The sequence below is a fragment of the Seriola aureovittata genome, chromosome 18 (genome assembly GCF_021018895.1).
Source record: "Seriola aureovittata isolate HTS-2021-v1 ecotype China chromosome 18, ASM2101889v1, whole genome shotgun sequence".
Lineage (NCBI taxonomy): Eukaryota > Metazoa > Chordata > Actinopteri > Carangiformes > Carangidae > Seriola > Seriola aureovittata.
The window spans coordinates 11,939,564-11,953,401 of NC_079381.1; the positions used below are offsets into that span (position 1 = coordinate 11,939,564).

The window sequence follows — 13,838 nt, forward strand, 5'->3', positions numbered from 1 at the left end:
ATCTGCTGATGACACAAGGATTGTTTGGATTCAGCCCTCTGCCTTCTCCTCAGGGCTCTCCCTCTCTCAGTGCGCTCATCCCACCAACAGGGGGGATTATTTTATTTTTTTTAACCTGCATTTGAATGTGCCCACTTCTGTCTTCCCCCTTGCTGTGCAATAACTGGGTAAGATCCATTCTTTCTTTAGGGGATAAAGGAACCAGTAGCTGTGTGGATTGTTTTTTGCTTATTTAGTCTGTTATTTGTTTACTCAGAGAAAGTTGGAGGTAGCTCATTTAGAGCAGCATTGGACCGATCGGGAGCTCCATCACTGAGCTGAAGAGGGAGAAGACAGGAACATTCGAGAGAAGAGGGGGAAGAAGGAACCATGGGTGCGCAAAAGGAAGATGTGGAAAAGTTCCTCAAAGGGAATCCTGCGTTTGCTTCTCAGTACTTTTCCAAGAAGATCAGCCAGTTCCAGGAGCTCAGTCAGGTAAATGAAATTATTTCTCCTCTTGTGTCTGAGGGGAAAAAGGAGACAGCCGGATTAACCTAACATAAACCTATAGATATACAGTACAAACTTTGGGAAACTTCTGTATTGATTATGAAGGCCCTAATATTCTTTACTAAAACCAAAATCTTAAAGTGGGTGTTTTTTTTATTTTTATGTCTTTTTCAAGGTTGAGGAAAGCCTGATCATGTATGACCTGATCAAAGACATGCAGGAGAACATCAACGTGGAAAAAGTGGTCTTCAAGATCCTGAAGAGGATCACTGCTCTCATCCACGCTGACCGCTGCAGCTTGTTCATGTACCGGCAGCGGAACGGCATCGGAGAGCTTGCCACAAGGCTCTTCAATGTCAGCACAGACTCGGAGTTGGACGACTGTGTGGTGCCACCAGACTCTGAGATCGTCTATCCGCTGGACATGGGAATAGTCGGCCACGTGGCCCTGACCAAGAAGACTGTTAATGTGAAAGATGTCACAGAGGTAAGAGGGGGGGCCTAGGGGGGGAAATGCACCATTGAACACTAAATCAAAGCTTGGAGTGAGGCTGGAGCACAGATGTTATGCAACTCTAAAACTGAGTCACAGTGTTATTAATGACTCTACCACCAGGCGTCGCCACAGCCTTCAGTCTTCAAATCCCACACATGGTGGCTTTAACTGATAAATAAATGTTTATCTTTTTAAAAATTCAATCTTAATTTCATAGCTAGTATAGCTTTTAACGTAGCTCATAAGAGTAAGAGTGACATAAGAGTCGTGATTTTCATTTGAACTCATAAATGTGACTCAGCCCGTCCGTCTGTTACGGCGCTCCTGGAGATGTTAAAACTGCACTCTCGGCAGAATCTTATGTTATTAGGTCAGAATTCAGAGTCTTTTCTTTAATCTAAACTTAAGAGTAAATTCACTCCTTGAATTTATCTGCTAAAAATAAGCTGCAGCAAGTTTTGCTGGCCGATGTTCTCCTCCCCCAGAAATCATCCCAGTAAAATAAATGTGGGTCACGGTTATAAATAACATGTCACAGATTGACAAGCGTTGATAGTTCGCATTTGGAAAAGGCAGTAATGCAATAACAAAAGACAGACCCAGAGCAACAGTCAAAGGATATTTCATTGGGATGGAATGAAAATATTTTTGGCTTTTTAACTAAATGCATACAGTGATGAAACCTGTGCAGATGTGTGAACTCATCCTCTTAATAAAAACAACCTATTAGTTGTGAGCTGTTGTGATGTTATACAATTGATCAACCAATCAGTATCCTATGTTCTCATGCAGATATGATTTGTGGGATGGTTATCCACACTGCGAGGTGCAGAAGTACTGTCGTCTTTGTAAAGAGGTTTTGTGTAGTGCTGACACAACGAAAGCCAGAGTTTAAAACATAGTTTCTGGAGTTTTACACCAACTCGTCTGTTTATCCAGTAAAAAACAATTGATTCATGCATATTATTATATAAAACTGAACAGATGTTACACTTTGATTATAGCCAATGACATGTCCTTACTAAATTTGTATGTATTCATGAATTATAATATACTTAGATTTTATAACTAGTGCTGGCTGGTTTTAGACCAGAGTAAAACAAGCGTTGATAACATGTATCTATACTTGACCAAGTAAGGGTGTAAATCTCCTTGTCAGACATAATCCATTTATTTCCAGATCCCATCAGCCTCTGCTCTAGCTGTGGATTAGACGCCTCTGGCATTTAGTCAGCAGTCAGCAGGAATCTAAAACAGATCAAAACTAGTTTACGTTACACTGCCCCAATACAGTGTGTCCATACTGCACCTTTACATCAAGATTTTAATGGGGCACACATTTACGTCAGGTTCAAAGATGCCCAAATAAATATGTGTTGTATATTACAAATAAATACTCTAGTTTCACTATGAAATCATCTTGATAACTGAGCTTTCTTCCAAGGCAGATAATTATTTCTTGCCAAGTTCAGTATGGTGATTTCAGGTTTTTAAAAACACGTCATTGCAAGTGATTTGTCAGATTCTTGATTTTAGTGTATACTGCATATTTTAGGCCTATAGAGCTACCTCTCTACAACATGGCATTTAAAACAGACATTGACACTCATACCTGAGACATCACTTTTGTAAGTACTAAGTATACGTAAATATATTTCTGATCTTTACTAAACTATTAGAACTAAATTAAATGACTAAATAAATTACATTTTTTTTCAAGTGTGTTTATACACAGTAACAGTACTGAGAGCATTTGAAATGTAACATAAACAAAATTGTGTGTGTGTGTGTGTGTGTGTCACAAGTGTGTTTGCAAATATACTTCTACATGTACTAAATCATCATAATGTTTTCTCTCCTTTAGAACCAGCACTTCAGCTCATTTGTCGATGAACTCACAGAATACCAGACCAAGAACATTCTGGCTACGCCCATCCTCAACGGTAAAGACATGGTGGCAGTGATCATGGCTCTAAACAAGACCACAGGACCACATTTCACTGCTGAGGACGAAGACGTGAGTCCCAACCACACATGATACCATGCACAAAGCACACACACAGTCAGTAAGAGCACATAAAAACTCAAAGCAACATATAAAGAGGCCTCATAAAAAATCATAGTTTCTTCAACATAAACTGTCTGCTTTAGTCTTAAAGTAAAAGGTCAGGTTTTTAATTGTGGCTCTTTTTGGACATTGATATCCTATCAAATAGTGAAAGACAACCGAGATACTTTAAGGGTGTTACTGCAGCTGGGGGAATTCCCTTGGAGCCTACCGGTAGATTATTAAAGTGTTTACGACGTGGAGCATAGTGTGTTCATATACGTCAGGTCATTAATCCGTCACGTTTGGTGATGTCATCCCAACGAGGAGTAAACTAAGCTTTAAAATAGAAATAAGCCTGAGGTAAAGACTGGTCAGTAATAGACCTGGAACCACAGCAGGTTAATGACATCACTACTGGACAGACAAAATCAAATAGAAACTGGAATCTGAATAACAGCAGCAGGAGTCAGACTATTTGGTGGTGCTTCAAGGGGAATATACAGTACCACTCAAAAGTTTACACACTTTCCCATGACTGGTACTGTAAATAAATACTGGTTGCTATTTATAATTTTTTTCTATATTGTCGCTGTATTTGCCAGAGTTGTTATCTTCCTGAATATCATCATTACCTTCACATTAACACATGAAATATTTTCAAACATGGCTGGAATAATGGACTTTTTTTGACATGTTTTTAAACAAGGAATAAATTTGCTGGTATTTTTTTTACATATTTAATGATGAAACAAGTCTAACATGAACAGATAATGGAAGAAACCAAAAGAAGACAAAAGACAAGGAATTAAAAAGTGGTTTAAGGAGGAAACTCCCTGGTTTGTTGGAGATAAGACTTGACTATAAATCATTACACTTTTCTTTCACTTCAGTTTTGTCATAAACGGAAATGATTGTGCTTTTGAAGTAACCTCTGAGTCATGCAGTTCCTTTGCACTCTCTGGTATCACCGATTCACCAATATTCACCGTACGGTCTGAATAAGCATTCAACTCAACTCAGACTGATTTTACTCAACTCCTCAAAAAAAAAATTGACTGATCCAAACTTAGGTGGTGCTCATGCTGCAGTGTTTTTTTTTTTTTTTTTTTAATTCACACCTTATCACGTAATCTCTTTATCCACATCTGCAGTGTATCAGATTAAACTGCATCTGAGATCATCACACATCACTGTCTCATAACGTACATATCGTTTCTGTTATTTTCCTTACATCGCTTTCTTTTCTCTCCTTTGTCCATTTAGCTTTTTTTAAAGTATCTGAAAGTTGCCTCATTGAACTTGAAGATCTACCATCTGAGTTACCTGCACAGCTGTGAGACACGTAAAGGAATGGTAAAGGACATTAACATGTGCACAGATACACAAATACAGTAACATTTTATTTTAAACCAATGCATTTACTTTGTGGTGGCTGAATAAATAATAATGGACTCGTGCGTGAACTGAATGCTGCACATGACTAATGTACTGTGTGTGTGTTTGTGTGTGTGTGTGTGTGTGTGTGTGTGTGTGTGTGCGTGTGTGTGTGTGTGTGTGTGTGTGTGTGTGTGTCCTATAGCTGCTGCTATGGTCTGCCAACAAGGTATTTGAGGAGCTGACAGATATTGAGCGACAGTTTCACAAAGCCTTGTACACAGTCCGAGCCTACCTCAACTGTGACCGCTACTCTGTCGGCTTACTGGACATGACAAAGGAAAAGGTATTTTGTTTATACTTGTGTTTTTGCATATAACATCCCACATTTTGTGTTCATGCATTTATTCTCAAGATATGACTTTTTTCTTTGCATTTTTTGTCTCTATCTCCCTCTAGGAATTCTTTGACATCTGGCCTGTGTTGATGGGAGAGCAGCCACCTTACTCTGGTCCTGTAACTCCTGATGGCAGGGTACTTTTTTTTTGTCTTTATCTAACATTGTTGTCAGCGCTCTGTTTGTAGAAGATATCTACGAATTTGACGTTGTCTTTGATCTTTTTTCTACTCTTATCTCTTTGTTTCATTTTTTTCTTCAGGAGGTAATTTTCTACAAAGTGATTGATTATATATTACATGGAAAAGAAGACATCAAAGTCATACCGTAAGTAATATATTTTCACTTTCAAGTTTGCCTCAGTCTGAATATTTATTCCAGGCAGGAAATATGACAAAAAAAAACAATAATACAGCCTTAGTTATTTAAACTGCCGAACTAATTGAAGAAGTTTAAAAGATTAAGATTAAAAACAGTAATGTCAGTTGCCCAATAACAGCTTGGACACAATCTGTGGTCACATACCTGCTTACTTGTCTATTCCCCTGTCTGCCACACAGCAATCCACCTGCAGATCACTGGGCCTTGAGCAGCGGCCTGCCAACTTATGTTGCTGAGAGTGGTTTTGTGAGTTATATTTTTTACATACATTACAACAAGCTGTTGAATCAGTCAAAACTAAAACTGAAAGCATTTACACATAAAACCCATTTGATCAGTTTGTTCTTTTCCTTTTTTTGTTTTGTTTTAGATTTGTAACATTATGAACGCAGCTGCTGACGAGACGTTCCAGTTTCAGGTAAGAGAGTTAAGAAGGCCAAACACCAAACAACAACAGAAATGATTTTCCAAAAGAATAAAAGTCCAGGGATCTCAGTGGAGGTTCAAAAAGTGTCACATTTTCACTTATTGTTCCAATGTTGCAGACTGAGCCACTTGACAGCAGTGGTTGGACCATAAAAAATGTTCTGTCGCTGCCAATTGTCAACAAAAAAGAAGAGATAGTAGGAGTGGCCACTTTTTACAACAGAAAAGATGGAAAGCCTTTTGATGATCAGGATGAGCAGCTCATGGAGGTAACTAATGAATTAACTAATTAACTAATCAATCACTCTTACATTACATTTTGTCATTGAATGAAATTCTATTTTGTAATTTTATACACTGCAGCTCTACTCAATATAGCCTATTATACTCCCTGGGATGCAGTCCAAAAAATACTCATCTGTATTTGTCTGTGGAATCATCTGACTGACACAGTACCGGCTGTAGGATACACACTGAGCTGCTCCTGACTCTCTGTTGTTGATTTCCCTCTTTCTCAGGCTTTGACCCAGTTCCTGGGCTGGTCAGTTTTGAACACCGACACTTATGACAAAATGAACAAGCTCGAGAATCGGAAAGACATTGCTCAGGACATGGTGCTCTACCATGTCAAATGTCGGGATGATGAGATTCAGAATATCCTGGTCAGTACTTCATACCTTTTTAATTTTGGCTTTATCAAAAAGTCCAGTGTGCACGTAGCACATTCAAGCTTGTCTACTTAAAAAAGCTTAATGTTGCACGCTCTGTGTTCAGTTGGACTGTTTCACTTTGTGAGGCTTAACTACCTCTGTACTTGTGACTTAACTAATTTGTAAATTCAGGTATACAACCTCAATGGTTTTCTCGTCTCTCCCAGAACACCAGAGAGGTCCACGGCTGTGAACCCAGAGATTGTGAAGAGGATGAGCTCCTAGCTATGCTGGTAATACTGAGACTTGATTGTAATTTAATGTCTTTTAATGTGTCCCCCTATTAGTAGTATTTAATCCTTGCAAGAGGTGACAAATTTGAGTTAAATATGTTGGAATGTGACATTACACTTACCCGTCTGTCTGCTAGTGCAACGAATGTGCTGTGTCCCAATCTGCTTTCTGTTCATTCCCCCCTCAGAAAAAAGATCTACCTCCATTGATTAAGAAGTTTGAGATCTACGAGTTCCGCTTTTCAGATTTTAACTGCACAGAGATGGATCTGGTGAAGTGCGGGATCCAGATGTACTATGAGGTCGGGGTGGTCAAGAAGTTCCAGGTCCCTCAAGAGGTGATCTAGATGCACAAATAAACACACACAGACACAGACACACACACACACACACACACACACACACACACACACATACACACACACACACACACACACACACACACACACACACACACACACACACACACACACATACATACAAGCTTCATATCTTCAGATTGTGTGCAACAGGTTTGTTATGTCTTCATTGGTTGTCTTCTCCTGCCCTTTCAGGTGCTGGTTCGGTTCATGTACTCAGTCAGTAAAGGCTACCGACGAATCACCTACCACAACTGGCGCCATGGCTTCAACGTGGGACAGACAATGTTTACACTATTAACGGTACTATATTGTGCATCATTTTAGCCTCCATTTACTGTAGAAGCTATTTCAATTTCTGCATATACATAAAGGTCTAAAAAGTATTAACATTTTAGTCTCTTCTGTGTTACGGATTTTGTGTATTTTCTTTACTGGGCCACTTTGTGTGTGTGTGTTTGTGTGAGTTCAGACGGGGATGCTGAAGCGGTATTACACTGACTTGGAGGTAATGGCCATGATAACTGCGGGCTTCCTGCATGATATTGATCACAGAGGGACAAACAACTTGTACCAAGTCAAGTAAGTGCTGATGGGAGCTTTTTCACTTCTTAATAGAAACACAACCCAGCCTAAACTTTGCACAATGATGATGTACGGAGGGAACATCAGTCCCCATGTACAAGAATGGCACTACTGTGTCTCAGCACCATAGCAATGCTAAATAATCATTGCATGCTGAATGTATAAAGAGCTTCTTTTTCTCACATGGACACTCTCATTAAATTTTTAAAAATATTTCCTAGTTTGGATTTCAAACATTCAACAGTGCCATCATGTTCATTTTCATAGAGCATGATAATCAACTTACAGAGACTTGAAACTTACTTGAGATCTTTCAAAAGTGAACACCATGCCAGGTTTCTTTTGTTCTCTTCTTTTGTCAGTTACATCATTTTTCTGTGGTAATTGAAGTTTAAAGGACCTCAGAATTGTGCACATTAATGGTGCGTGTATGTGCCTATGTGTAGATCTGAAATACGGCCTTCTTACATAAATGTTAGTGAGTTTTTTAATGTGTGTTAATCCTTTCAGCTGTATGACAATCCAAGTCTCTGCAAATAGGATTTTATTCAGTTGTGACTAAAGCCAGGCCTGCAAAGACTGAGGCCTGATACTTGAAGCTGTTGGTGATTCTTGTTAATTTCATGTTTAATCCTGCTGATTTCAGATCTGGTAACCCTCTGGCCAAGCTACATGGTTCCTCCATCCTGGAACGACACCATCTAGAGTTTGGAAAGTTCCTCTTGGCTGATGAGGTGAGAAAGAGGAGGAGAACTAGAGAATAACTTAACCTGTGCAGTCCTGAATCCTCTTCCTCGTCGCTAACTATTACCGATGACTCTCCTTTCATCTCACCTGCAGTCACTGAATATCTACCAGAACCTTCACAGGCGACAGGTGGACCATGTCATTCATCTCATGGACATTGCCATCATCGCCACTGACCTGGCTCTTTATTTCAAGTCAGCACAATCTTTTCATTTACTCATTCCACCTGCTTGTTCATTCTCTTCAAGTCTATACAGTAAAACTACACGACTGAAATACTTGCTCTCCATGTACCTTGTTAGGAAAAGAACCATGTTCCAGAAGATCGTGGACCTTTCACACACATACGAGGATGAAAAGAAGTGGGTCGACTTCATGTCTCTAGAAACAACCAGGAAGGAGATCGTCATGTGAGTAGAACGAACACACACAAAGTTCTTTGTTCCTTGACATTTCTCTGATTCTTGACATCTTTTCCACTCCAGGGCTATGATGATGACCGCATGTGACTTGTCTGCTATCACCAAGCCTTGGGAGGTGCAGAGCAAGGTAAGAAGCCCAAAAATCTCAAAAGTCAAAGTCTCACAAAGCTGTTTCTCTAAAGATGACTGTCCTGTGTGTGTGTGTGTGTGTGTGTGTGTTTGTGTACGTCTTTCAGGTTGCCTTGTCTGTAGCAGCAGAGTTTTGGGAGCAGGGTGACCTGGAGAGGACAGTACTGGAACAGCAACCCATTGTGAGTTGAATTGTATATGTGTGAGAGAATGTGCACATGTTAATACCAGTAAATAACTGTGTAGGCTGTCCGTGGTACAGGCTGCAACTAACAGTTATTTACGTTGTCGGCCAATCGTTTGATCGATGAAATGTCTGAAAATGGTGATGAATACCCCATCACATTTTCTCAGAGTCCTTGGTAGCAGCAGTCCAAAAGCCCAAAATATCTCATTTAAAATAATATAGTGCAGGAAAAAAATCAACAAATCCTCACATTGATGAAGCTGGAACCAGACATTGTAGCTTTAAAAAAATTATTAAAACAATTAATCAATTTATCAAAATGTTTGCCGATTGATATTTCTGTGATCAGAGACTGTTCATTGCAGCTCAGTGGTATCACTGTTTATGTTGCTTGTTCATATTTATGTGGCAAATTCGGGATTCAGGAAAATTCAAGCCTTTGCTTTTCGTTGACTGGTAACTTCAGACTATCCTCTGGACAATTGCCTTATCGACACATCCAGAAGCAAGGGGTACAGACAGACTGATAACTCTTTTGTTGGTCGGTAAAGACAGAACCCAATAAATTCATCTTGTTGTAGTGTGTCTAACCAGCCTACACCTACACATGTCGAGTGTCGATCCAGTCCCGAATCTAGTGACTCAATCATTTCAGGCAATGATTAACGCAAGGATGTTAACACAACAAAACACCACAATATTCAAGATGGTGCATCATTTCTTCTTCCTCCCTCACGTGCTCGAGTGCTGCCAGTGATGGTTGAAAGTTGTTTTGCAACGGTAGTGATGTAGAAAGATACTGTACAAAGCCAGAAGCATTACGTCTTCAATCACTTGAGCAGCAGCAGTTGTCACTGATGTGCTGAACTGATATGTTGAGCGCTATAAACTGTTTCTGTCCCTCCCACCAGCCCATGATGGACAGGAACAAGGCAGCTGAGCTTCCAAAGCTACAGTGTGGTTTCATTGACTTTGTCTGCACGTTTGTCTACAAGGTAATGTTTCACATTGACTGTACTCTTTTCAGTTTACTTGAAAAAAAAAAGGGGGTCCGGGTCCATTTTAATATTTATTGTGCAACTTTGTACAATCTGATAAAATAAAAATAAGGGCCAGTTGATGATGGAGTTCCCACTAACAGTATTTTCATTGGAGCATGAACAAGTATGAACAAATCCCCTTACCTTAACTGTTATGTTTTCTTTGATGTATTTTTTTCTACATTATCTGTTTCTGACCCTTTTCTGTGCAGGAGTTCTCTCGCTTCCACCCACAAATCACTCCCATGCTGGACGGCATCCTCAATAACAGGAAGGAGTGGAATGCTAAAAAAGAAGAGTATGAAGCTAAACTCAAAGTTATTGAGGAAGAGAAGGCTGCCAAAGAGGCAGCTTCCGGCAGTAAAGGTGCAGTGATTCTTTGGAATAATCACACAACTGCAATGAATTGCTGGAAAGTTGTGAACGTGATGTTACTGTTCTGGCGTTTTGTATCATCTGGTGGCTGTTTCAAAGTGTGGCTCAATGTGGAGTCAGAGCCAAGATCCAAACGAAAATTAAAGCCAAAAAGTTTCAATTGTGCTTTTATATAGCTGTGTGTTTATCCATTTTATATGTTGAAATTAGCCACAACACAAAATACTGACCATTTAACCATTAGCATTTTCCTCATTCACAAATATACTGACTTTTTTTGACCGATGTATTCTTTGTCTTCCAGCTGCTGCAAACAACCCCAGCGCCGGGGGTTCTGGCTCCAAGACCTGCTCTGTGTGCTAGAAGGTCATAAAGCTGTGAACTTGATGGAGGTGCACACGGACAGCTCACAACAGACTGACTTCAGAATTACCTTCAGAATCACAACCAGTCAGCCACTCAGTCTGACCGCCAAGGGGGAAAAAAATGAATTAGTAAGGAAGACGGATACACGAGTGAATACAAAGCCCCAATAGTATTTCCTCAGAGAAACTGGTTCCAAACAGAAAAAAAAAAACTGAACAAGGAGAGAATCCTTTTTTATCTTGAAGGGACACTAACCAGGTGAGCCAAAATATGAATTCAGAACAAGGCAGGACATCTGGGAAAAACACTAACTGAAGAACAACAGAAGCTGCCAGTCATGACTACTGCTTCTACTTCAGGGTACATTTAAACAAAGTTACCTGTCTTAAAATTATTTGTTTTTAAATTTGAATCAGGAGATCAGTGTTTTTTTGAATCTCAGGTTTTCACTCGTCCTCACACAGTACCTGTTTCCTGACATTTCGAGGATTATGGATTATGTATTATGTTAAGAGTGAACGTTCTATACAAGTAATTCTTTACTGCAAAGTCCATGTCACTGTAGACTGTATATCATGTTTGGAGCGCTGTTTTCAAACATACTGTATATTGTACATTAATGTAATATTAATTTTAGGGTTTCAGAATGTAAATTCAGCTAATGGGTTGATTGAACTATTACTGAATTACTGTACATATATTCCAGTATTCCAAAATGATACTTTCATGTTCACTCCTTCCAGTCACTTGACATTTACAAATGAGAGTCTGTTTACCTTGACTGCGGAGAGCCAAAGGTAGATGCCGAGCTCAGGGCTGCTCCAGGAAAAGCTGCATATTTGTGAAGAGTATGGTTAGTACATAGGAATATTAAGGCAATGGCATAGACATTTAACTTTACTGTCTGCAAACAAGCCTGTAGTTGCTTACTCATGATGCCTTCTTACTGTACATACATCTGAGAGAGTAGCTGAGATTGTTATTGTATTTTATGAATATAAAGTTACAGATGTCTTAAATAAAATAGAGCACATTGAAAGCCAGTTACAGCTCTGGAAATTAGTTGGTTCCAGATAAGATTTATTTTATTATGAACTGAATAATTGTATTTCAATTCATTTGAAGCATAAAACAATAGCAGGAGCAATTATCTTTCTCCAGCTGCTACAAGTTATCACCCGATGGGAAATTCATCGCCTGAATTCATCGACCTTTCCTAAATAGGAGCAGGATTGAGCCGCAACGCACCTCCCAAGGACTAACTCCAGCTCTGAGGCCAGTGTCTAAATAATATTCATATGTATTTTCATGTCAGAGGAAACAAAACACAAATCAAAGTCAGACCTGAACTTAAGTCTGTTGTGAGGCATTGGTGCTAGCCACTCTCCCATCATGTATCTGTGGTAACCATCCCTGCGGGCGGGCAACGAAGGCTCCAGGGGAACAGAGCTGGTTGAGACAGAGCGAGGGAGCAACTTAACTTCTTGTAAAAACTTGTATATATTCCATCCCTCCCTGTAAATATAAAAAAAATATTTTTCTAGTTGAAATATAGATGCTTATTTTTTAATTAGTACATTAGTGTTACATGCAGGCACTGGTAACCGAGCCATCAGGTAATTTTGTTTTCCCCCTTATATATTGAATTATGGTTTTATCGTGCTTGCCTCTTTTTACTGATGTACAAGTATTCCACAAGTAAGCACGGCTGTATCGGTCATGACCAACTTGTATTAGGCAATACATGTACCTAAATATGCTGCAGACATACCCAGAACATTTTTAAATAGACTTTATTTACCTTATGGTCAGTATTTTAAGGCTTGCCTCTTCATGTGCTCCATGTGTACAATGATGACCCAAATAAAGCAAATGTATTTTTATCAGGCATCCCAGTGAATTAATTGTCTTTTATAGTGAAACTGAAATTAAAATGACTGTTCTTTCATACTTGTAGTTTGGTAATTCACTATTCGCTGAGAGATTTAACTCTTATAAAACATATCACCAGCTTAATTTATTAAAAACAAAAGACAAGTTTTGTCTGAGTCATATGTAGCTATATAAAATGTGACAAAACCCCCATCGGCAGTCCCTCAGCCATCACAGTCATAATGCAATAGCATGTACTATATAATGCTATAATGCAGTGCGGCGTTCATAATGAGGGTTACAATATTACACAACACAAAAGAGTATTGAGGGAACACTTCTGTCCACACTGCACTTTCTTCTACTGGTCCCTGACCCCAATCCTGGGATTGCTGCTAAACTAGGCCAGGATTACAACCATGCTCTTGCCCCAGGCTCATCTCCTACTGAAGGACAGGTGCACACAAACACACACATACCTGCTCTAGTCACAAAATGTGTGTGCTGCAGTGTGTTCTCTTTTTGCACTGCAAGCAACTAATAACTAAATCTGAATAATAAGGAATGAGATGATATTAATTGCTCTGATGTTGTTTTTCATCTTACTATAAAGTAACCCCACAAACACACACACAAACCACAAGTAACACTAGGACACTGAATTATTACATGAAAAATAATTTCTGTTTTTATTGGCTTTGAAACATAACAAAGGTCCAGAGATAGCTCATTTGAGGATGGTGTCAGCGTTTGCTGCAGAGAGAAGAGAGAACAAGAGGGGAAATGTGTAAATAAGGCATTTTTCATCATCATTATCATAACCAACAATAAGGGCTGTCTTTGTGTGACAGATGGGTGGAGACAGGAACAAAGAGATTGTGTGTCATTGATACCTTCAGACAGTTGTTTGTAGATGCGCTCCTGCTCCTCTCTGGCCTTTTTCTCTGCCTCTTCAACCCTCCTCTCCTCCTCAGCAATGGGCTTTAAGTAGTCTGAACAAGAATAACGCCACAGTTAGTCATTATTTCAAATCAAACACCGAATATTTTTTCATTTTAGCTTGACGTAGGGTGCAAAATATACATCAACATCATGCAATTAAACAGACTTTTTTTTCCCAGGGGGTCCAATGTATGGCCCGAGAACCCCTGGATTTATGTTGGATGTTTAATGTTCATGATGAACTTGCTTTGTGAAGTA

At 39.3% G+C, this 13,838-nt stretch overlaps 1 protein-coding gene across 1 annotated transcript; it reads left to right on the top strand.

The window, feature by feature from the left end:
* Window positions 1-369: 369 nt before the first annotated feature.
* pde6b (phosphodiesterase 6B, cGMP-specific, rod, beta) lies at window positions 370-11,300 on the top strand. The gene is made up of 23 exons (XM_056403811.1): window positions 370-474; window positions 665-976; window positions 2,850-3,002; window positions 4,299-4,388; window positions 4,615-4,755; window positions 4,869-4,943; window positions 5,069-5,133; window positions 5,367-5,433; window positions 5,558-5,605; window positions 5,733-5,882; window positions 6,132-6,275; window positions 6,491-6,556; window positions 6,745-6,894; window positions 7,111-7,218; window positions 7,388-7,497; window positions 8,147-8,234; window positions 8,341-8,441; window positions 8,550-8,657; window positions 8,733-8,796; window positions 8,906-8,980; window positions 9,897-9,980; window positions 10,238-10,391; window positions 10,705-11,300. The coding sequence occupies exons 1-23, from the start codon at window positions 370-372 to the stop codon at window positions 10,761-10,763; spliced, it is 2,517 nt and encodes an 838-aa protein (XP_056259786.1). The 3' UTR covers window positions 10,764-11,300.
* Window positions 11,301-13,838: the final 2,538 nt, after the last annotated feature.